Source organism: Furipterus horrens, unplaced genomic scaffold (genome assembly GCF_987537825.1).
Source record: "Furipterus horrens unplaced genomic scaffold, mFurHor1.1.pri manual_scaffold_13, whole genome shotgun sequence".
NCBI lineage: Eukaryota > Metazoa > Chordata > Mammalia > Chiroptera > Furipteridae > Furipterus > Furipterus horrens.
The window spans coordinates 43440986-43464878 of record NW_028327183.1 but is presented as its reverse complement, the minus strand read 5'-3'; the positions used below and the strand labels follow the sequence as shown (position 1 = coordinate 43464878).

The 23893-nt window shown below is 51.0% G+C and overlaps 1 protein-coding gene across 1 annotated transcript; it reads left to right on the top strand.

Moving 5' to 3' along the window:
* The first annotated feature begins 1584 nt into the window (after window positions 1–1584).
* CPT1C (carnitine palmitoyltransferase 1C) lies at window positions 1585–22845 on the top strand. The gene is made up of 19 exons (XM_090259300.1): window positions 1585–1807; window positions 2436–2589; window positions 6295–6434; window positions 7853–8024; window positions 8297–8398; window positions 8480–8617; window positions 15515–15592; window positions 15783–15890; window positions 15998–16082; window positions 16399–16594; window positions 16716–16898; window positions 17570–17675; window positions 18707–18823; window positions 19358–19522; window positions 19761–19895; window positions 20529–20681; window positions 21230–21343; window positions 21486–21578; window positions 21833–22845. The coding sequence occupies exons 2-19, from the start codon at window positions 2449–2451 to the stop codon at window positions 22016–22018; spliced, it is 2412 nt and encodes an 803-aa protein (XP_090115426.1). The 5' UTR covers window positions 1585–1807; window positions 2436–2448; the 3' UTR covers window positions 22019–22845.
* The last annotated feature ends 1048 nt before the right edge of the window (window positions 22846–23893 follow it).

Genomic DNA, 23893 nt, shown 5'->3' with positions numbered 1-23893 from the left:
GTCTCTCCAGGGGAGGGGGTGAAGTCAGGCCTGCATAGGAGCCCCAAGCCTCCCCTCCTGCACCCCTTTCCTGGGAACCTTGTGCTGACCCACCACTTGGCATCAGCTGTCCCACCCCACTCTCCAGGCCTAAAAAGCTTACCTCTCCTGAGGGGGGGTTCCATAGCCCCCAGAACCACCGGCATATCCATGAGGGCTCTCTAGTCCTGCCCTTAGGTGTGGTGTGGCCTTGGAGACGGGCCTATTTTACCCTTTGGGAAGTGGGTACTGGCCCCTGACTCCCCTGAGCTACAGCAAAGAGGAAGAGGGTTATCCGGCCCAGAATGGGGTGGGGCTGCACCTCAGAGGGCTGGCACAACCTGAGGTCTTCCTGGTACTTGCCCACCCCATGATGACCACCCATAGCTGTTGCTTCTCTGGGCCATGGAGGTGGGGGGACCCAGGGTTTTCAATTTCGGTGGAATGTGGAGGTAGGCAGCTTGTGCCATGTCAGGTTCTGAGTTCTGGGTTCTCTGCCCTACTGATCCCCATTTCTACAGTGGCTTCTGTTTGAACCCTGTTGTCACGCTCCCTCCTCAGGTGCCCTAACACCAGGTCTCCCAGCACTGTGGGGGCCCCCTGTTTCCTGGGCACATGCCAGATGCACTACCTGCCGGAGATCATGTACTAGCTCCGTTCTGCCTCCACCAAGGAGCTCTCGGAAGTCTGGCCACAAGCCCAGCACCCCTGCAGCCCTACCTACTGCCTTTGACCTCCAGGAGCCTGGCCTGCAGCAAGGAGGCCAGCACAGTGCCAGCTTGCCCTGTGACACTGGACACATCTCTGGACTTCCCCTGGCCTCAGTATACCCATCTTATATTGGGGCCATGATCTTAAATTTTTTTTTTTTTTTTTTTTTTTTGCCTTTATTTCACATGCTCACCCAGAGATCACCTCCTCCTTTCCTCCCCACCCCACCCCCATTGTGACTAGCCTGGACTCAGGCACACCCGAGCCAGCACGGACAAAGAATATTAATGTCCAGAGGCAAATACAAGGTCAATTCTGTGTTTCAGTCTCCGTGCCTGGTCCCTAATGTATTTTTCCCCTTTGTCATGCACGTTTTCCCTCACGGAAGTCCCTTAGACTGTCTAACTTGAATCCAGTCCTTTGTAGCTCCTCCGCACCAACTCAGTCCGAGCAGCTGCCCCTTCTGTAGGTGGTTTCTGTGGGCGGGTCCGACCCCAAAGCAGCCCTCCTCCCTCCGTGGGAAGGTAGGACTGAGATGCGCTCTGGCTCCAGCTCTATACCCCACGGGCATGACTTAAATGCACCCGTAGGTAGAGTGTGAGTTCCCAGCTGAGCCTCATTCGCTGAGGAGAGGAGCGAGCTCTTTGAGAGAGTGGACTGGGGAGCCCAAGAACCTGGGACTCAGCTGACAGATTCTGCATCGGACGCAGGAGGCCAAACGGAGAATCAGGCGGGGTAGAAAGAGACGAGGCTCGGGTGGAACGGAGGAAGGGGATTGGACGCTGGGGTTGGAAGGGGGCGGGAATAGAAGGCTGAGGGATTGGAAGGGGGCGGAGACAAAACCAGGCACTTGAATACCGGGGGAGCACACGCGAGACGAGACAAATCGGGGTTCCTGGATGTTGGATAATCCGGGCCAGGCAGGAGCTCCGGAGGCCAGTAGACCAAGTCCTGGACTCCTGGCCCCGGGCTGGACATAGGCAAGTGGGAGGCGGGTCCGCAGCTCTAAATCAGGGGTCAGGGAGGTGTGCTCGGGCTTGGTCCCAGGATGCGATCGGCGGACCCCTGACTCAGCGTAGTAAGTACCGGACCTGAGGGGCCCGAGCTGCTGCGGGGGCTGGAGGCCTGCGTCTTGGGTTGGGCGTACAAGCTCCTCCATCACTCGTCCTCGAAGCCTGCCTCGGCTCCCAGCCTCAGCATCCCTGGCCGCGAGGCATGCGCAGTAGGGTGTTCCCGCCTCCATCCCCTCCAGCCCCGGTTGAGGGGGAGGGGACCGTGGGCCACCCAGCGCGGATGAATTGATGGACAGTTCCCCCACCCCCACCCCACCCTTGGCCTTGGAATGGGAAACGGAAATAAGGTGGACAGTGCCAGTGTCCGGCAGGTGTTCGATTCAGACGGGTCTAGGACTAATTTTTTTTCGAGACCCCGTAACTCACCCTCCACCCCCGAATCTTGAAAGTCTTGTATTGAGGGGAGGCACTGCCCCCGCATCACATTCTCGGCAGTCACATAAGGGGTTAACACGAGTTATCCCTCCGTTCACAGAGGTCCCCGCTGAGGTCCCTTCCCTACACCGGAATGTAGGGCCGGGACCCTCAAGGTCCCTCGGGTGCTTAGGAAGGGTGAGCTGGCGTCCTATGTTCCTAGGCCTGCGGGAGGAGGGCTCCGGGGACTGAGAGAATGACCCTCTGTCCTCCTCCCAGGAGTCTAGCGGGCATGGCTGAAGCGCGCCAAGCCGTGGGCTTCCGACCCTCACTGACGTCGGACGGCGCGGAAGTGGAGCTCAGCGGCCCGGTGCTGCAGGAGATCTATCTGTCCGGACTGCGCTCCTGGAAAAGGCATCTCTCCCGCTTCTGGGTGAGGAAGGCTGCGGCTTGGTTTCCTCCCGGGAAGCCGGTTACCTGCTCCCGGGATGCCTGGGGCCCACTTCTGGGATCACCCAGTCCTGGCGATTCCGCTGTCCGCTTCCAGGACTTCCCAAAGCCATTTCCTGATGTGTGGCTCACTTCCAGGGTTCTCAACCTCACCTCCAGGGAACCCCTATTTACCTCTTGCACCCGGTTCCGGGACGCCTCACCCTCACTTTTTCTGTGCCCTCAAACACAACTTCCATCCCATTTTCTACAACTCAGTCTCCTTCCCGTAGGGCACTGGTCATCTTACCCTTTCATCTCCAGGCTGCTCTAAACTGGGTGCTCCCCTTTCCAGAACCCCAAGACCCAATCAAGATTTTGGGTAGCCTGCACCCCAATCCTGGGGAGCCCTCAGGTCCAGGTTGTGCACCCCCAATGTCTGCATTCTGCACTCTCCATTACTACAAACCCTGCTGCCCGGTTCTGGAAAGCCCATGCCCACCGCCTAACCAGAAGCCAAGTCTGCCTCCAGGTCCCTGCTTCTAGAACTCTGGCACATACAGCCTCTTCCTGCTGCTTACCTCCTCTTTGAACACCTGTGGGGTCAGCCAGCACTGATTGTGAATCCTGATTCTGCCGCTTACTAGCCTTGGGCAAGGACTCCTCTCTGAGCCTCAGTTTCCCCACATGCAAAACAGGGGCAATGACGGTCCCTTCCTCACAGGACAGTCACAAGGATTAAATTAAATCTTACACGTAAGCACTGAGTTAAGTACCTGGCCCATGGCCAGGGCTGAGTAAGTGTTAGGTGTTTGTTTGTTTTTTAAATCCTCACCCAAGGACATGTTCATTGATTTGAGAGCGAGAGGAAGGAAGAAAGAAAGTAAGAGAGAGAAACATGCTCCCCGACAGGGGACTAGGGATTGAACCTGCAACCTAGGTGTGTGCCCTGACTGGGGGTCAAACCTGCAACCTTTTGTTGAATGGGATGATGCTCCAAGCCATTGAACAACTCGGCCAGGGCAGTGTTAGCTCTTAATAACATTGTTCTTTATTCCAATACCTGTGAGTTATTTGTTCAGGGCCTTACACTGAGGAACTGAGGATATGGGAGGGGTAAGACAGACAACCTCCATCCGGTCACAAAAAAAAGAAGAAAAATAAGCATATATACATTTAAATTAAAATATAATTTATACAGAAAAGTACGTAGATTTTTTAAGTGTATAGTGAATTTTCTTGGTTACAATACTTCTGTAACCAACTCCCCATAAAGACGGCATTACCACCATTCTGGAATGTTCCTTTGAGCTCCTTTCCGGTCAGACCCCTACGCCCACTGTTCTACTTTCTGTGCTTACAGATGGATTTTGACTAAAATTGCCTTGTTGAGTATTTTGACCAGCACCCCTGCATAAGAGGCAGAACCAGAGGCTCTTTTCAGAGTCGGTCTCCTATGGCCAATGGCCTCCACCCGACCTTCACATGAGTATTAAATGATCATTCTAATAATGACCACTCTTTCCTTTCTACCCCATAGCCACCTCTCTCCCTGATGGTCACTTGGAGCCCTCATGTCCTTCCTCTTTTACTCCGGGACCCCAGGAGCCCCCCTGAAGCTGTAGTTCCTGGAACTTGGTCCCAGGGTGTACCCGCAGCAACACCAGCGCTGTGATTCCGTAGATTCGTTGCCAAGCCTCAGTGGTTTCATTTATAAAATGGGAAGCTTAGCAGTTGCTGCCTCAAGGTGTTGTAAGTGTAGTTGTCCAAGCAGAAGACCTGGTTCACAGAAGTGACCACTCCAGCGTCGTCATTCTTAAGTGCCGTGTAGGTGCTGCGTGACCTCTGGCATGTTGTAACCTCTCTGGGCTCATGCTTCCCCTTTTCTTTGTTCCTTTCTCCTTCCTTTTCTTCTCCTTTCCTTCCTTCCTTTCTTTCTTTCTCCTTTCCCAAGGACATTCATTGTTTTTAGAAAGAAAGGGAGAGAGGAAGGAGAGAGAGAAACATTGATGCAAGAGAGAAGCATTGATAAGTTGCCTCCTGTACACACTGGGACCAGGGATTGAACTCACAACTTTTCGTTTACAGGACAATGCCACATACAACTAAACCACACGGGCCAGGGCTGCTTCCTGATTTCTAAAATCACGTTGCAGAGTCGTGTGTCCCAGGCTCTACACTAACCAAGCCCTTTAAAACTATTGCTCATTAGGGCCTTCTAAAGTAGACCCATCATTAGTCCCATTTCACAGATGAATAAACAGAAGCCCAGAGAGGTGCTTTCACTTTCCCAAGGTCACACAGCTGTTAAGATGCAGAACTAGAGGCAGAGCCAGAATCACAGTCTGGTTCTAGAGCCCTGATGATGCCCACTCTCCTGGGCTGCTTTTCTGGGATGTAGTCCCAGTACCTATGTCAATGAGGTTGTTGTGAATTGTGTGAAGTGGGCCAAGCATGTGGCATGGCATCCAGCACTTAGCAGGTAGTTCATCAGCAAGGGGACACAGTGCTCCCTGAAATAGGACCCAAATGAATGTGTAGCACATCCTGTTGCATTAGGGTCCCAAGGCACCCAATGGTCTGAGTGGTTGATAGTGGACTCTGGAGCCAGAGGACTTCGGTTCAAATCCTAGCTCCACCACTTCCTGGCTGTGTGGCCTTGGATGAGTTCTTCAAAATTCCTTTCTCAGTTTCTTTGTTACCACGAAGGGACTGGGACCGAGGCAGGTCTTCCCTGACACAGTCTGGAATGTGTGGATTCTTGACTTCGTGCAGGACAGATTTCATGATATGAGTCCAGGTGGTTTGAGAGTGCATTTATTAAAGCTGGGGACAGTGAGACAGAGGAGGGGCTTCGGATGGAAGAGGCAAGGTCACAGCAACGGGAGTGAGCCTAGGCTGGGCTGCCTGCACAAAGGAAAGGAAGTCACAGAGATAGAGAAAGTGAGCCATGCTGGGCTGTGCGGACACAGGAAATAAATTACAGAAGCAAAAGGAGGGCCTTGGAGAGAGGTTCAGGAGGTGAGACCAGGATGAGCTACCACTGCCCACTGCTCCCCTGGGTGAAAGTCTCTGAAACCCTTAGAGTTCAGGAGAAAGCAAAAATACACGCCTGAGCAGAGGGGGTGCAGGCGTGCTCAAGGGAGAGTTTGCACTGGGTCCTTTATCTTAAGTGTTTTTATCTGTTGTCTAAAGGTGAGAATTTTTCCCTGGCTGGTGTGGCTCAGTGGGTAGAGTGCTGGCCTGTAAACCAGATAGTTGCTGGTTCGATTCCCAGTCAGGGCACATGCCTGAGTTGAGGTCCAGGTCCCCAGTTGAGGGCGCACGAGAGGCAACCACACATTGATGTTTCTCTCCCTCTCTTTCTCCCTCCCTTCCTCTCTCTCTAAAAATAAATTAAATAAATAAAAGAAGGAGTTTAGGGGAGGTCTCAGGGGAGGGCATCAACAAACTATTCAACACCTTTCCAGGCGTGACCTTTGATATGCTGATGAATCAAAATGAGCCTGTAGGAGAGTCTGGGATCATTCTCTGGTCAACTTCCTGCTTTACTTCTATCTTAGAATGGTCTGGCCCTGATTGGGCTTTTCTGTTATTTATTCCCCTGACTTCACCCAGCTCAGGACCCAGCATACGCTGGGTGCTCAATCAATACCTAAGGATTGTGCTTAGAGGATGGGATTGAATGGATGTCCTTTCTTCCCCACAGAATGACTTTCTCACGGGTGTGTTCCCTGCCAGCCCCCTCAGCTGGCTGTTCCTCTTCAGTGCATTCCAGCTTGCCTGGTTCCTCCAGCTGGATCCTTCCCTAGGACTGACAGAGAAGATTAAAGAGTTGCTGCCAGACTGGTGAGCTGCCCACTTTAGCCCAGTAACCTTCCTGCTCCCCTTCCCTTCACCCGGTAAGTTTCTCTATCAGTGTGCTGTACAGGTCTGCTAAAGAGAAGGAACCTCTGAGACCTATTCTGGGACAGATTACACAAGGTACAGCATTAATAAAAAGGAGATGATTTCCTCTCTCCTCTGTGTACATTTTCTATCCTGGCTGCTTTTTGTTAAGAGGGATGGTGACAGGGTAAGTAGGGGAAGGGTTTAGTAAAGGAACTAGTATAAGTAACCCACGGACATGGACAACGGGGTGGGGATTGACTGTGGGAGAGGGGGTGGGCTGGGGGGGGAAATCAATGGGGGGAAAAACGTGGGACAACTGTAATAGAAAAACAATAAATAAATAAATAATTAAAAATAAAAAGAATAAAAAATATAAAAGAGGGATGGTAACAAAGTAGAAAATGCCCAGATATGGTTATGTATGCTAATGCAAGAGTGAACTGTCAGTCTCTGGTGCACTCTCAGGCAAGAGACTTCAACTTAGGGGTCAGGGTCTTAAGCTGTTGAATAGGGGTAAAATAGTTGCTTCTTAGGGTGGTTGGAAGAACTAAAACCATGGATGTGAAATATTCGGTACAGTGCCAGGAGGCTGCTCAATAGGAGTGGTTGTGACAGTTGTCGCTGTCACCTTTGGGAAAGTTGGGCGGCCAGATGACGGTGAAGTGGCAGGTTCTAACCCTCAGATTAGTCGCCCTGGGAAGGAACGCCAATTTTATGCAGACAGCCCCAGAGGGCAGATCTTGGAACGGAGGTCAAAATTCCCAGGAAGGCTAGATTTACCCAGTGTACAGAGGGGAATGACTCGCCCCAAGTCCTCCAGGTGGGATTTGCTCCCACATCTGTTTGCAACTTTGCAAACATGTCGACTTATTGTAGACCAGAGTTTCCTAAACTTGAGTTTGGTTTGGAAGCACCTGGGAAGGCTTGTTAAAACACGGATTGCTGGACCCCATCCCAAGAGGCTGTCTTACTAGGTCTGGGTGGGGCCCGGGAATTTGCATGTCCAGCAACCTCCCAGGGGTGCTGATGTTTCTGGTCCAAGGGCCACGCCTAAGAGTCTAATATGCTGTCTGGGAGGGAAAAGTGTCCCTTTAACAGAAATACCACTTATTAAGCACCTACCAATTTCTATGAGAAGTGATTTCAGACTTGGTGTCCCCACAGTCCTGGGAGGAGGAGGGTGCCTAGAGAGGATCATGCCTACTTTACAAAATGAGGAAACTGGACTTCTCTGACTAATTCTGCAGGAAAAGCCTCCCACAGCCCAAAGACCGGAGTCGGAGAATATTAGGGAGGGCAGGGGCTGAGTGAGGCTGGAGGGGAGGGGATTCTGAGGCCCGGAGAGGAAGGCCCCTCCTCTCTTCCTCTCCCCCCAGGGGCGGACCGCACCACAGGCTTCGAGGGGTCCTGGCTGCTGCGCTGTTCGCCTCGTGTCTGTGGGGAGCCCTGATCTTCACACTGCACGTGGCTCTGAGGCTGCTTCTGTCCTATCACGGCTGGCTCCTCGAACCCCACGGAGCCATGTCCTCACCCACCAAGACTTGGCTGGTATGTGAGGGGTAGGGCCCCTGCTCAGGCCCTCCCGGGGCCCACTTCTCTGTCCTCTTCTCTCTGGATCTCTCTGGGTCTCTGTCCCCCCCTTTTTTGGGGGGGGGAGTGTCTGTCCCCTTCTCTCTGGATCTCTCTGGGTCTCTGTCCCCCCTTTTTTTGGGGGGGGCGGAGTATCTGTCCCATTCTCTCTGGGTTGCCACACACACCCCACCCAGGTCCCCAGTCACAGTGAGGGGTTTAATGACCCACTAACTCCCACTTCCCTCCAGGCCCTGGTCCGCATCTTCTCCGGCCGCCACCCAATGCTCTTCAGTTACCAGCGCTCCCTGCCGCGCCAGCCGGTGCCCTCCGTGCAGGACACCGTACGCAAGGTGGGCCTGGGACCTGGGGATGGGAAGAGAGGCAGGTGGGGGACGTGACCCACCTACTCTCTTCTCTGCCTCTCCCCCCAGTACCTAGAGTCTATCCGGCCTGTCCTTTCGGACGAGGACTTCGACTGGACTGCGGTCCTAGCACAGGAATTCCTGAGGCTGCAGGCATCGCTGCTGCAGTGGTACCTACGGCTCAAATCCTGGTGGGCGTCCAATTACGTGAGTCCCTGCGCTGGGAAGGCAAGAGTTCTGAGCCCGCTAGCCTGACCTTGCCCCGCCCACAACCCCAGGCCCTGCGGCGATTGGAGACCCTGGACACCCGATTCTGAACCCACCCAATACTCTGTAATCTGAGCCCACCCCTTGCTCAATATTCTGAGCCCCGCCCCACGCTCTAATAATATAAACCAAGCCCCAGATGCTCCAATATTCCAAGCTCCCCTGTACTCTCCAGTGTTATGAACACTCCATCATCCGCCAACAGTTTGAGCCCCTCCCTCCATGTTCCCACATTCCTTTTTTTTTTTACATTTAATCTTTATTTATATATTTATTTTTTCAGTGCTCCCACATTGTAAACCAGATTCCCCAATAATCTAAGATGCGCCTCCAGGGTCCGCCCACATCCAGAGCTCTGCCCTTAACCCTCCAGGATGTGAACCAGAATTGCAGGACCCGTCCAACATTTCGGCCCCGCCCCCTGGTCAGCCAACACCCTGAGCCCCGCCCCCAGAATCGTCTCCCGGAAAACACCGTCCTCACCTGGGATTCTATTCTGCGTTCGGGAGCTGGGCCCTTGATTGCACAGTCAGTTGAGGTCCTTGGAAAAGTGAGGCACAGAGCCCCAAAGCAGTCCTACAAAGCCTCCAGTAACAGCCGCAAGGCCTGGTCAGGCGGGGAGAGCAGGTGGGGGTGGCAGTGAAGGGACCGGTGGGCTGGGGTGAGTGTCTGCGGGGTGGTCAGAGGAGGCTGCAGCTGCAGGGGAAGATCAGGGTTCCAGGAGGAGAACGTAGTGGGGCTGTTTTGAGGGTGGAAGAGAATCTGAACCTGTCGGCTTGAGCAAAGGTGCGGAAGGAGGAATGTTGTTGGGTGTGGGCTGGGAGCCAGTGGGCTTTGCTCTGACTGGAGCAAGGAACTGAAGGGAAGTGGTCATGAGGGGTGATGGCGGAGGGGTGGGGGAGGCCTAGGCTCTGCTGAGGACGTTGGACTTTATATCTCGGGGTGCTAGGGAGCCACGGGAGGGTTCTGAGCAGGAAAGGGAACAGTCAGCTCTGGGCTGGAGGGAAGGCTGGGGTGAGGGGGACACTGGTAATTGGGAGGCTTGGGTGAGGGTCCAGGGGAACGGGACAAGGCCCGAGAGGCTGCTGGGGGTCAGACAGGAGTCGGCAGAGAGTGTCAGAGAGCAGGCGGGTGGGGCGGGGCACTGCCAAACTGGGGGGAGGAGGGGGAGGGAGATAGCGATAGGGCACCCCTGGGTCTCACCTGGTGATTGGTGGGGAGAAGGAGAGAGGCTTAGTGGTTATGGCGCTGGGCTCTGTGGATGTAGGTTTGGCCGGCCTGGGAGAGACACCCAGAGAACTGGGTAAGGCCTCAGGAGACAGGCTGGGGCTGTGATCCTCTGCTACAGAAGGAAATTGAAACTTTAGACTTGGATGAGAATATCAGAGGCAAGGACATAGATCAGCGGTTCTCAACCTGCGGGTCGCGACCCCTTTGGGGGTCGAACGACTCTTTCACAGAGGTTGCCTAAGACCATCAGAAAACACATATATAATTACATATTGTTTTGTGATTAATCACTATGCTTTAATTATGTTCAATTTGTAACAATGAAAATACATCCTGCATATCAGATATTTACATTACGATTCATAACAGTAGCAAAATTACAGTTATGAAGTAACAAGAAAAATAATCTTATGGTTGGGGGTCCCCACAACATGAGGAACTGTATTAAAGGGTCGCAGCATTAGGAAGGTTGAGAACCACTGATATAGAGTGAGAATGGAAGAGGGGCTGGGACAGAGCTCCAAGGGGCAGCACCATGGCAGGGTCAGTCAGAGCAGCTGGATGGAGGGCACTGAGCCATGTGTGGAGAGGTGCAATGGAAGCAGACCTCAGTTTTTACATTTTTCTCCCACTCTTCATGCTGTTGGACCAAATTCTGCTCTTAAAACTTAAAAAAAAAATTTGATAGAGAGAGAAACATCAATTTGTTGTTCTACGTATTAAAATATATATTATTTATTTATTTACTTTTAGAGAGAGGGGAACAGAGAGAGAAGGAGTGGGAGAGAACCATCAATGTGTGGTTGCCTCTCGCGCGCCCCCAGCTGGGGACCTGGCGGGCAACCCAGGCGTGTGCCCTGACTGGGAATCAAACCGGTGACCCTTTGTTTCTCAGGCCAGCGCTCAGTCCACTGAGCCACACCACAGCCAGGGCTCCACTTATTTTTTGCATTCATTAGTTGATTTTTGTATGTGCCCAGACTCGGGATCAAATCAGAAACCTTGGTGTATCAGGACCATGCTACCTGGCCAGGGCCCTTAAAAAGACTTATACACATAACATGTATGTGTTTCATTGTACCTCTAAGGCACTGCCAATTGTAACATACACGATTATCTCATGTATAACAAAGGAAAAAGAAAACAAGGTCATAAACACAATGCTTTTTTATCCCCTAGACTTTTTATGTAGATCAGATTCTTCTTATTCATAGACTCTGGATTTGCAAATTTGTCTACTTGCTAACGTTTATTTGTAACCCCCCAAATCAGTACTGGGGCACTTTCCGGGGTACTCGTGGATGCGGGCGCGCGCAGAGCGGAAAGGCATTTGAGGTGCGGCCGGCTTTCCCAGCTGAGGTTGAATAAGGCTCGGCCTCGTTGCGGCTCTCATACTGAAAACACGTCTTTTCTGGGGATATTTAGTTTCACGTTGTTCGCATTTTTATGCGCTTGCTGTTGTTGATTTCTCACTTACGTCCCTCAAGTACAGCGCTGAAGTGCTGGCCAGCTTTCCGAAGCGGGGGAGGCTGCGCTGGGCCTTATGGAGAAAATGTTTACATGCATTAGATGAGCTTCCTTCAGGCGTGAGTTGTTGGCGTAACTTTAATATGAATGAATCAACAATGTATATTAAATAAGGAATCTTTAAGCAGTAACACACCTACAACAATTTTTAAAGAAATATATATTTTAATGTTCTAATCACACAAGGTAGCTAGCTTTTCAATATTTTCATTACCATGTTTTATGACTATCCTTTCCTTTTCAAAAACAAAGATTTTATTCCCTCACTTATCGTGGGTATTACGTTCTAGACCCCCCTGCGATAGGTGAAAATCCGCAAAGTAGGAACCTTACATTTATTTTAGTGTTTATATATGTTTTAAGGCTTTATAAACCCCTCCCATACAATTATATACCGTTCCCAGTCCCTTATTAACCCTATAGCAAAAAATCCGCGATAAATAATTAAATATAATATTTTTTTAAATCCCGCGATAGAGTGAGGCCGCAATAAGTGAACCGCGATATAGAGAGGGACTGCTGTATTTATTTTTAGAGAGAGGGCCAAGGGTGGGAGAAAGAGAGGGAGAGAAACATATGTTACATCTAGTGGTTGCCTCTCGTGCGCTCTCAACTGGGGACCTGGCCCACAACCCAGGCATATGCCCTGGTGGGAATCGAACCGGTGGCCTTTGGGTTCTCAGGTCGGTACTCAAGCCACTGAGCCACACCAGCCAGGGCTAAAACAACTTTATGCATTGATTCCTTGATGAAAATGTGGTGGTGACCAGAGGTTCGCAGGAACCTAACCCTGTACTTCCCCAGGAACAGTGGTTCGTGTTCAGAATTCACTAATTCAGTGTTCCCAGGACGTTATAGAGCATAGCTACTGTGGGTAATGAGCATCTAGACTTACTTGGGCATAGGTTTGTATCAAATATCACTCCTGAGCAAACTTAAAAAGGAAGCTGTAAATATAATAAATTGGCCAAGGCACCCCTAAGACTTTCATATTCAAAATCCAATTCTTTCCACTTGTGTTTTGAGTTAGAAGTGCCCCTATTTTCCCATTTTCCACACAGTTTCATCCTCTCCGGTGTCAAAAACTTTGTGATATAGCATTTCCTGAAAGATTCTGTGATATAACCAAAGCCTTTGGTTGCAGGCGCTAGAGTGGTTTTTAGTAAAATCAACATAATTTGGATTTGCTTTGGAGAATTTCTAACCAGGTCTGATTGATTCATTACCACCTCCTCCTTACCCCCCAACCATGTGGTACCTGGTGCTTAAAATATTGCTCCTGTGTTGTCTCCAGGATTTTCTTCTGAGACAGAGACACCTTTCAGTGAGCTTTGATGTTTTCTTTTTAAAAAGTTATGTCATAGTCCTGGCTGGTGTGGCTCAGTAGATTGAGTGTTGGCCTGCGAACTGAAAGGTTGCTGGTTCGATTTCCAGTCAGGGCACATGCCTGGGTTTTGGGCCAGGTCCTCAGTTGGGGGCGTGTGAGAAGCAACTCACACATCGATGTTTCTCTCCCTCTCCTTCTCCCTCCCTTCCCTTCTCTCTAAAAATAAATAAATAAATAAACATTTAAAGTTATACATATATTATAATGTTATAAATATGGTAAAATGCACAGATCTTAAGTGTACAGCTTGGTAAAGTTTTATGTATGCATATAACTATATAACTGCTTCCTAGATCAAGGTATAAAATTTTTCTAGCATTTACTGGGAACTTCTGGATTTTTCCAGAAGATGTTGCACATTCCCAGAGAATGACAACTCCATCCCACCTGGTCTAAGTATAAGGAAATGTAAGATGCCATTGACTTTAAGGCACAAGCAAACATGTGTATCTTTATAGATTTTGTGGTATTCTATGACATAGAAGAGAGGAAAACATCTAGAAAACATTCATGTTCCCTCTTTATTTTCACCTCTCTTTAGTTTTAAAAAATATCCACTTATTCATTTATTAGAGAGAGAGGAAAGGAGGGAGAAAGAGGGAGAGAAACACTGATGTGAGAGAAGAACATTGATTGGTTGCTTCTGGTACATGCCCTGACTGGGGACTGAACCCACAACCTAGGCCCGTACCCTGACTGGGAATCCAACCGGCAATCCTTCACTTTGTGGGATTATGCCCAACAAACTGAGTCACACCAGTCAGGGCTGATCACCTCCCTTTAATTCTTGTCCCTCCCACCATCGTCTGTGAAAAACACTTTGGTCAGTTTTTCTGAGCATATATATACATATATTTATTCCCAGGGATATATGAGGTCTGTCTGGAAAATGTCCAGCCATTGTTAATATAATGAGAACGGTTTGTGCAACATCAATGTAACCTGGCAACCAAAGAGTGGACTGGAATGGGCATGCGTGAACAATGACGACTTCACTGTACTAGTCAGTAGGGGTGGTAGACACGTTGAGTGAGCATGTTAACTGTATGGCCGTTGCATTCAACATAACAGAGCGAATAGAGCAATGAATCTGCATCAGATTTTGCGTTAAGCTTGAACATTCCTCCATGGAAACTATTCAGATGATTCTGAAGGCCGCAGCTATGGGCACCTGGTGATTGGCAGCTTCATCACGATGATGCACCTACTCATGCATCACGTCTCGTGCAGAGTTTTTTGGTGAAACATTAAATCACCCAGGTGATTTAGCCCACCTACAACCCAGATTTGTCACCCTGCAACTTCGAGCTTTTTCCAAAACTTAAATCACCTTTGAAAGGGAAGAGATTTCAGAACATTGATGAGATTCAGGAAAATACGATGGAAGCAGCTGATGGCAATTGGGAGAACTGTGTGAGGTCCAAGGTGCCTGCTTTGAAGGAGACTGAGGCATCATTATCCTATGTGCAATGTTTCTTGTATCTTGTATCTTCTTCAATAAATGTCTCCTTTTCATATTACATGACTGGATAACTTCTGGACAAAATATAGATATATAAATAAAATAACTAATTTATATCATATAAATGTAATAAATTTATATTATATAACTTTTATTCGTATATAATACATATAATTTAAAATTATATAATATAATGTAGTTATATATAATATAGAAAATATATTGAATATGTAAAATATACATAACATAAATATAATATATAATTTTATTGTGTTAAAATATATACAAAATTTACCATTTTAGCCCTGGCTGGTGTGGCTCAGTAAACTGAATGCTGGCCTGTGAACTGAAAGGTCTCTGGTTTAGTTCCCAGTCAGGGCACGTGCCTGGGTTGCGGGCCAGGCCCCCAGTTGGGGACGTGCGAGAAGCAACACATCGATGTTTCTCTCTCTTTCTCCCTCCCACTCTCTCTAAAAATAAATAAACAAAGCATTTTAACAATTTTACCATTTTAACTATTTTCAAGCGTGCTATTCAGTGTTAAGTACATTCACGATGTCATGTAATCATCACTACTTTTTCTAGAAAGTGTTCATCATACCAAACAGAAACTTTATCCATTTGGCAAAACATCCCCATTCCTACTTACCCCCCGGTCCCAGGTAATCTCTGATTTACTTTCTGTCTCGGAATTTGCCTGTTTTATATTTTCTGTGTAACTGGAATCAGACACTATTTGTCCTTTGTGTCTGACTCATTTCACTTTGCGTAATGTTCTCAGGGTTCATCCATGTTGTAGCTCCCATCAGAACTTCATTCCTTTTGATATTAACAATCCATTGTATGAATAGACCACATTTTGATGGTCCCTTCATCTGTGAAAATGGACATTTGGGACTTGGTTGCTGTTTTTTTTTAAATCTCTGGTGGTGTCAATAAGCATATCTTGTGTGCCCAGCCTTTCACACTTGGCAGATGCATTGGTGCTCATTCCGTGTTAGTGATAGATGAGCCTTTGTCTTTTTGCCAGCTGTGTAGTATTCCACAGAGTAAGTATAGCTTGTAGTTTATTGCTGGTTAGTGATCCTGCTGGCCTCCTTCACTGAGCTCCACCCTCCCTGTTGGACACAGTAAAGTCTTGGGTGGCTCGACCCTCCCACTGTCTCCCGCCTCCCTCCCCCTACCTTGGCCCCAGCCACCTCAGCATCGTGTCTCTCTTCCCCACTCCCAGGTCAGTGACTGGTGGGAAGAATTTGTGTACCTACGCTCCCGGAACTCGCTGATGGTGAATAGCAACTATTACATGATGGTGAGAAGGGGAGAAGGGGGCTAGGAGCTGCGGAGGGGGCGGGGTGCGTCGTTCCTGGGTCTAGGACTGAGATGTTTGGGTAGAATGTGAGGGTTAGGGTCAGGGTCCGGGCCTGTGTTTGGGGGTCAGGGTCCCCACCTGGGGCGAACCTGACCCCGCGCGTTTTGCTGTCCCCTCGCCTGGTCCCCAGGACTTCCTGTACGTCACCCCCACGCCAGTGCAGGCTGCTCGCGCTGGAAATGCTGTCCACGCCCTCCTCCTCTACCGCTACCACCTGAACCGCCAGGAGATCCTGCCGGTGAGAGGGCCGCCCCCGTGGGCTGGGGACAGAGGCCGTGGTCCTGTGGCCGTGGGGCCACGTGGGTCCTGGGGGGGGGCAGTTCACGAGCCCATGGTCTCCTGCAGACTCTGCTGATGGGAATGCGTCCCTTATGCTCTGCCCAGTATGAAAGGATATTCAACACCACGCGTATTCCTGGCGTCCAGAAAGGTGAGCCCCGCCCCCCTCCTGACTGACAGGCGGAACGAGGTAGTAGCTGAGGATATTCGCAGGAGCCAGCCTGCCTAGGTTGAATTCCAGCCTCTTTTCCCTGGCTGTGTGACCCTGAGCAAGGTATTACCCTCTCTGAGCCTCAGTTTCCCCATCTCTAAAACGGGATAATAAAGAAACGGGGCGTGAGGAACGAATGGACGCTTACAGAAATGCAAGCCACAAAGAAGCGCCGAATAATAAGTGGCTGCTGTTCTTTTTCTTACAATGTTTCCGACCTTCCTGCCCTCCACGCTCCTGCCCACGCCTCCGCAAGACCACATCCGCCACCTCCGTGACAGCCGACACGTGGCCGTCTTCCACCGGGGCCGGTTCTTCCGCGTGGGGACCCACTCGCAAAGCGGCCTGCTGTCCCCGCGGGCCCTGGAGCAGCAGTTCCAGCGCATCCTGGACGACCCCTCACCCGCTGGCCCTCACGAAGAGCACCTGGCGGCCCTGACCGCGGCTCCCAGGTGTGGGCGGGACGTCTGGGGGCCCAGAGGCTCAGCGCCCAGCGCAAGGTTACGGAAGGGCAGGGTTGGGAACGCAGGGGAGCCTGGGCAGGGTGAAGGGCTCAGGCACGTCCCCCAACAGGGACATGTGGGCCCAGGTGCGGAGGTCCCTGAAAAGCCAGGCAGAGGACGCCCTGGAGGCGGTGGAAGGGGCCGCTTTCTTTGTATCGCTGGACTCTGAGCCTGCGGGGCTCACCCGGGAAGACCCTGCAGCGTCGCTGGATGCGTATGCCCACGCCCTGCTGGCTGGCAAAGGCCACGACCGGTGGGTGAGCCTGCGACCCCATCCCGCCCTGAGACCAGAACGCAGGATTTAGATCTAAGACTCTGGACACCGGACAAGCAGACCCTGGTCCCCAGACCTGGGCATCTCCAGACGCAAGGACCCCCTTGATCTGAGAACCCCAGACTCAATGCCTTGAGACCTGGGGACCTCTGATCCAGGGAACCCCTAGGTCCAGAACCCCAGATTCTGGGACCCCAAACCCCAGACCTGGACCATCAGAACCAGAGACCCCCAGAGCCAGAACCTCAAGCCTGGGGAAACCTCTGACTCAGAACCACGGCACCCTAAACCCAAGACCCCAGACCGGGGACCCCCAGGCCCAGAGATCTTCAGACAACTTCCCAGACACCCACCGTCCTCACTCTGATTTCGGAGGCCCCTGGGAATGTCCCCCTAGCCTCCAAGGACCTCATAAGCCATGAACCTTACTCAGTACGTTCTCTCGAAATCCCCCAACTCTGCAGACCTTAGACATGTCTCAGAGCCCACCCGGAACCAGCAGTTGGAGACGCCACCCTCTTAGAGATCCCCACACCAGCCCTGAATCCAGAAGAATCTTCCCGCCCTGAAATCCCCACAAGTCCCTCAGCATCCCGAGTTCCCTCCTGGCCTCCGCTCCTTGGTGACCGCTCTGCACTCTCTGCCTGTAGCTGGTGTGACAAATCCTTCACCCTCATTGTCTTCTCCAATGGGAAGCTGGGCCTCAGCGTGGAGCACTCCTGGGCAGACTGCCCCATCTCGGGACACATGTGGGAGGTAGGGCAGCTAGCCCACCCCCATCCCTGGGGACTGCCACCCCCATTTCCAAAGACCTTCCTCTCCAGAGACTTAGGGTCGGGGGAAAAGCAGAGGCTGAGAGAGGCAGAGACCAGACCGGAGCCACCCAGCAAAGAAGGGGGTTTGGGATTATAACCTTCCTTTGACAAATGAGGCTCAAAGAAGGGAGGTGATTTGCCCCGAGTCCCAGAGCCAGGAGTTGCAGAGTGGGAATAGGAATCTAGGATGTCCTGAGACCAGAATGTGAGGCCTTTCAATCCCATCGCACTGAATCCAAACCATCTTTCAGCTCTGGCTGGCTATGTGATGTTGGGGGAGTTACTCCCCTCCTCTGAGCCTGAGTTCCCCCCTTCATCAGGTGAAAGGGCTGGATGTTCTTTTATCTTTATGTCCTGTCCAGTCATGAGAACCTTTGCGTCTCTATTTTATTAACTCCTAAATCATAGGGGGTGGAGTCAGTCCCCCCATCAGGTTCCCAGTGGTGCAGCATGAGGGGTTGCATGGGGCCCAGGGTGGGGATCAGGCATGTGTGAGGGGAAGGGAGGCCCCTCCCAGACCTCGGGAGCAGCCCCAGATTGGCACAGACCCGCCCTTATGTGCCCGTTTCTTGTTTGTAAACTGGAAGTGTTTTTTTCCCTTTGATGATATTGGTAAATGAAACTCTCAATTCAGTTCAACCTCAGACCCTTCAGACACTTCATGTCAATATTTTGTCTCTGCATATCAACTTTAAGTGAAGAGATGTTGTAAGATAAAGAGAGATGGGAGGCTGGAGGGTAGTGGGTGCTCAGTTTGGGGGCGGACAGGGTTACTGAGCGCCAGCTGGGTATTAGTGTCAGTCCTGCTCTCAGTGAACTAGAACCTGAGAACCCACTTGTGAGTATCAGGGGTTTCTCCTTCTCAGGGACTGACCCCATGCCCAGAAGGGACTGATCCAAAAGGTCCCTGGTTAGATGGCCCTTGGACCACAGAAAGAGGAAGGGACTTTGACAGTCTGCATTTGTACACAGTTCACTCTGGCCACAGAATGCTTTCAGCTGGGCTACTCGGTGGACGGCCACTGCAAGGGACATCCTGACCCCTCACTGCCCCAGCCCCAGCGGCTACACTGGGACGTTCCAGACAAGGTGAGTAAGCATTTCCAGGCCTCTCCTCCAAATCCCCAAATCCCTGGCTTTGACTCTAAACTCATCTCCATGCCCAATCTCAACCTCAAGATCAACCACCTCTCTTACTCCATCCCCAGCCCCAGCTCTAACCCTGTCCCCACCACCAAAGCCACCCTCAACCCCACCCCCATCTCTCCATCCAGTCCTACCCCAACTCCACCTTCACCCCAGACTCATCTCCATCCCAGCACCATCACCGTATCTAAATTCAGTCCTGTTTCCCACACCAAATCCATCGGAAACCCCAACCCTAACTCATCCCAGTCCCAACCGCAACCGCAACCCCATCCCGACCTTTAGTGACATCACTGTCTCCATCTTTAACCGAACCCTTCAGCTTCATTCCCTTCTTTGTCCCATTATCCACCCCAACCCTAACTGCATTCCCCGCAGCCACTTCCAGCCTCATTCCCAACTCTAACCCTACCCCCATCTCTAACCCCACCCCCATCTCTAACCCTGGCCACTCCCCACTCCCTCCTTCTCTGGCAGATCCATTTCTCCATCTCTCTCGCCCTGAGGGGAGCCAAGATCTTGTCTGGAGACATTGACTGCCACGTCTTTCCCTTCTCCCACTTTGGCAAGAGCTTCATCAAATGCTGCCACCTCTCTTCAGACAGCTTCATCCAGGTGGCCTTGCAGCTTGCCCACTTCCGGGTCAGTTGGGTTCCCTGACCCCAATCCCCTCTCAGGACCTCGGTTCCCTGGTTCTCCAAGACCAGCTTTATCAGTCCCTTTCATGACTCTTCTTGGCCATGGTGGGTCCGCCATCTTGATTTCTCTCTCTCAACCACACATTCCCGGGCGGGAGGAGGCTAGGGTGTCCAGAGGAGGATCAAGTCTGTGAAGACTTCCTGAGGCAGGATGACTGGCTCCTCTTCTCTTTGTCCCCCAGGACAGGGGTCAATTCTGCCTGACTTATGAGTCGACCATGACCCGCTTGTTCCTTGAAGGCCGGACGGAGACAGTGCGGTCTTGCACAAGGGAAGCGTGCAACTTCGTGAGGGCCATGGCGGACAAAGAGAAGACAGTGGGTGTGAGCCTTGTTTGCGGCTTCGGTCCTTTCCCCACCCTCACTCATACATGTGCAGATGTTTATGGAGCACCTTCTGGGGGCCAAGGCTGCATGACGAGCGCTCAGGACAGGGAGGAACCAAGCCTGGCCTCTGACCTCAAGGGGCTCACCAACTGGGGGGGCGGGGGAAGCAGAGATAGTTCGGCATAGTGTGATACATGTTTTAATGGGGGTCTCACAGGACACTGGGGGAGCACCCAAGAGGGAGTGGAGCCCTTTTGCCATATGCAGCTCTCTTTGATGATTTAACCTCTATGTGACCTTGTGACTTCGATTTGCACCATTGTTCATGTTTCCTGTATAACCTCACTGCTCAGAACCCCCAGCCACTTCTGCTCCCTCTCCCCCTGCCTCTGTGGCTCAGTGGAAGGAGTTTCAGGAGAGTCAGACAGACCTGGGAACCCATCTGATTCGGCCTTGCCGGGCTTCCCTGGGCCCGTGTCGTGCCCCCTCACTGAGCCTGTTTCCCCTCTGCAAAATAGAGCTGCTATCTGTGCCTTGCTGGGCTGAGGCCAGGGGTGTGACGGACCCCAGCAGTAAGCCCACTTCCTGTTTTTCCATGACCTGTGACCTCCCCGGGGACCCCAGGACCCGCAGTGCCTTGCCCTGTTTCGCTTGGCGGTGGATAAGCACCAGGCTTTGCTGAGGGCAGCAATGAGCGGACAGGGAGTCGACCGCCACCTCTTCGCTCTCTACATCGTCTCCCAGTTCCTCCACTTGCAGTCGCCGTTTCTGGATCAGGTTTGGGTACAGGGAAGTGGTGAACCACGTGAGAAGAGGAGGTGTTAGGGGGCAAGGAGGGTGATGTTGGAAAAAGGAGGTGTCAGCAGAGCGGAGAGCTAGGGAGACCGGGACAGGAGAGGAACGGGAGTGGGCAGGGACGGAAAAAGGGCGGAGAGAAGGGGAGAGGGGCGTGGTCATAGGAAAACGTAAGGGGCTGGTTGGAGGAGAGGAGAGGGGTATGGGGCGTGGTCATGGAGAAAGGGGCGTGTCCGGGGAAGGAGAGGGGCAAAGAGGGAGGGTGGGTGGAGAAAAGAGGGGCGTGGTCGGAGGGAAAAGGGGGTGGGGTCAGAAGGAGAAGGAGAGAAGGGGGGGTTCAGGGAGGGGAGCTGGCAGGTGTGGTCAGGAAAGGGGAAGGGCAGAGCTGCAGATGCAGGCAGATTTGGTGAAAGTGGGCATCCTGGGCAGGAGGTCAGAAAGGGGTAGGGCTCTGAGGAGTGGAGTTGAGCGAAGGGGGCGCGGACTTGTGGCTTGTCTTTATTGCATGTGTGACGGTCTCCTGTCCTCAGGTTCACTCGGAGCAGTGGTTGCTGGCCACCAGTCAGATCCCTGTTCAGCAAACCCACCTGTTTGACGTCCACAATTACCCCGACTACGTTTCCTCTGGTGGTGGATTTGGGCCTGTGAGTGGGTCTTGGCCGGACCTTGGCTCCCTGAACCCCCTGGGCCCTGAGGGAAGAGGGGGCTGGGGGCCTCCACTCCTGCATCATGGTGTAGGGGGAAACCTGGGGATAATTTTTTCCCCTCACTCCGTCCTCTTTTCAGGTTGATGACCATGGTTATGGTGTTTCTTACATCTTCATGGGGGATAACATGATCACCTTCCACATCTCCAGCAAAAAATCAAGCGCAAAAACGGTGAGACAAACTTGAACTACACAGCACCACTACCCTGCCACCTCTTTCCTCTGGACCCAGGAGTTGGGACTGCTAGCTCCCTGCTCTCATACAACCTAAGAGTCCCAGCCCCTTCCTGCCCCACAATCCAGGATTCCCAGTCCCCAGCCCTTTCTCCCTCAGACCCAAGAATCAGGGACCCCAGCCCTCTCGTTTCTCAGCCTGCATGGGCCCCTCTCCAGCTTCCCCTGGACGTGACGTGTTTCTCCTTCCAGGATTCCCACCGGCTGGGGCAGCACATTGAGGATGCACTGTTGGATGTGGCCTCCCTGTTCCAGGAGGGGCAGCGTCTTAAGCGAGGGAGCAGAGGGCTAGGGCAGGAGGACTCAGGGAGCAGGTGTGGATCTCTCCCTTGCCACACTAGGGGCTCCAGGGCACCCACGCCATCCACCAACTTTTGATCCCTGCCAATGGGGAGCTGGTCTCCCCAGGAACTAGTGGGAGGGTCTCTACGGCTGGGCTGGTGCAGGAAATCCCACTTCTGGTCCAATAAAGATGCGTGAGCTGGGTGTGTGGTATCGCTATGCTCTTGGTCTGGGCAGGGGTGGAGGACGAGCAAAGGTCCCATCCACCCCCAGGCCCACCCAGGAATTCCCAGTTGCAATCACGGCTTCAGTGACAACCCCTAATACCAGCCCAGTTTACTACATTCCCACCTCCAGTCACGCCAGCCCAGCCATCCAAGGCCAGTCCCAGTTAAACAATCCCACAGGCTCTAAGCCCAATTCCTGCTGCCACAGCTCCAGCTGCCCACACTCTGGAGGGCACATGTCTTATCAATACCTCCAATGCACTTACCGATTCTTGTATAATTAACGTGATAGTATTGATAGAGTCAACCAATGTGGTGTTGTGGGGAATATTTAAGCCCGTACTGTGAGCCATGTATGTAATTTAAAATTGTTAACATTCTGTGAATCTGGGTTGGAAAACTTAACATTGCTAAGATGTCACTACTATGCAAAGTGTTCTACAGATTCAGTGCAGTCCCTATCAAAAGCCCAGTGGTATTTTTGGCAGAAATAGAAAAATCCACTCTACTCTGAAGAGCCAAAACAATTTTGGAAAAGAACAAAGTTGGCAATCTCACACTTCCTGATTTCAAAACTTATTAGAAAGTTACTGTAAGCAAAATAGTGCGATCCTGGCATAAAGAGAGACATATGGACCAATGGAATAGAATAGCCTAGAAATCAACCCTCGTGTATGTGGTCAGATGGACTTTGGCAAGCATGCCAAGATCACTCAGTGGGGGAAAAACAGTTTTCCACAAATGGCAGGGAAAACCAGATTCCCACATGTAAAAGAGCCAAGATGGACCCTTACCTCGCCCTAGATACAAAAAATGAACTCAAAATGCATCAAAAGCCTAAATGTAAGAGCTAAAACTTGACATTCTTAAAACATAGGAGAAAAACTTCATGCCACTGAATTTGGCAATGATTTCTTGGATATGGCAGTGAAAGGAAAAAATAGATAAATTGGACTACATCAAAATTAAAAGTTGTACATCAAAAGACAATCCACAGAGTGAAAAGAAAACCCACAAAATGAGAGAAAATATTTACGAAGTATTTCTCTGACTAGGTGTTAATATCCAGAAAGCCTACAACTCAACAGCAGCAACAATAACAAAAAAACAACCTCATTAAAAACTGGGCCAAAGACTGGAATAGATATTTCTCCAGAGAAGATAAACAAATGGCCCAATAAGCACATGAAAAGATGTTCCTGCTGGCTGTCAGGAGCTGGGAGGAGGGAGGAATGGAGAACGAGGAGGTTTTGTTGAACGGGCACAGTTTCTCATTGAAATGATGAAAAGTTCTGGAAAGAGATAGTAGGGATGATTATACAACATTGTGAGTGTAATTAATACGCTGAATTGTACAATTTTACCCCCAAAATAATATTTTTGAGTAATTTCATTATTGTTTGTTGCTGTATGGTAACTTTTGTTAAATATATTATATATGAAGTTTTAATGTTTATCATTTTTAATCTTTCAGGATCACACTGATTAGTGTTACCTTATATTTTAATATATTGGCTTTAGACCTATCTTATTCTTCAAAGAAAAAAGAAGTCTTTGCTTTTCTTCTTCCTTTCTTTCTTCAGAAATAAATAATTGGGTTAAATCCTAAGAAATATAAACTAATTTGGGGCTCTGGCTGGGTAGCTCAGCTGGTTAGAACATCATCCTGATACATCAAGGTTGCAGGTTCAATTCCCGGTCAGGGCACATACTGGAATCAACCAATAAATGCCTAAATGAGTGG

Coding starts and splice junctions, on each gene's coding strand:
- CPT1C (XM_090259300.1), top strand. CDS start 2,449: ATGGCTGAAGCGCGCCAAGCCGTGGGCTTCCGACCCTCACTGACGTCG. Junction 8,618..15,514: donor CCTGGTGGGCGTCCAATTAC/GTGAGTCCCTGC, acceptor CCCCACTCCCAG/GTCAGTGACTGGTGGGAAGA. Junction 19,896..20,528: donor TGGCGGACAAAGAGAAGACA/GTGGGTGTGAGC, acceptor CGGGGACCCCAG/GACCCGCAGTGCCTTGCCCT.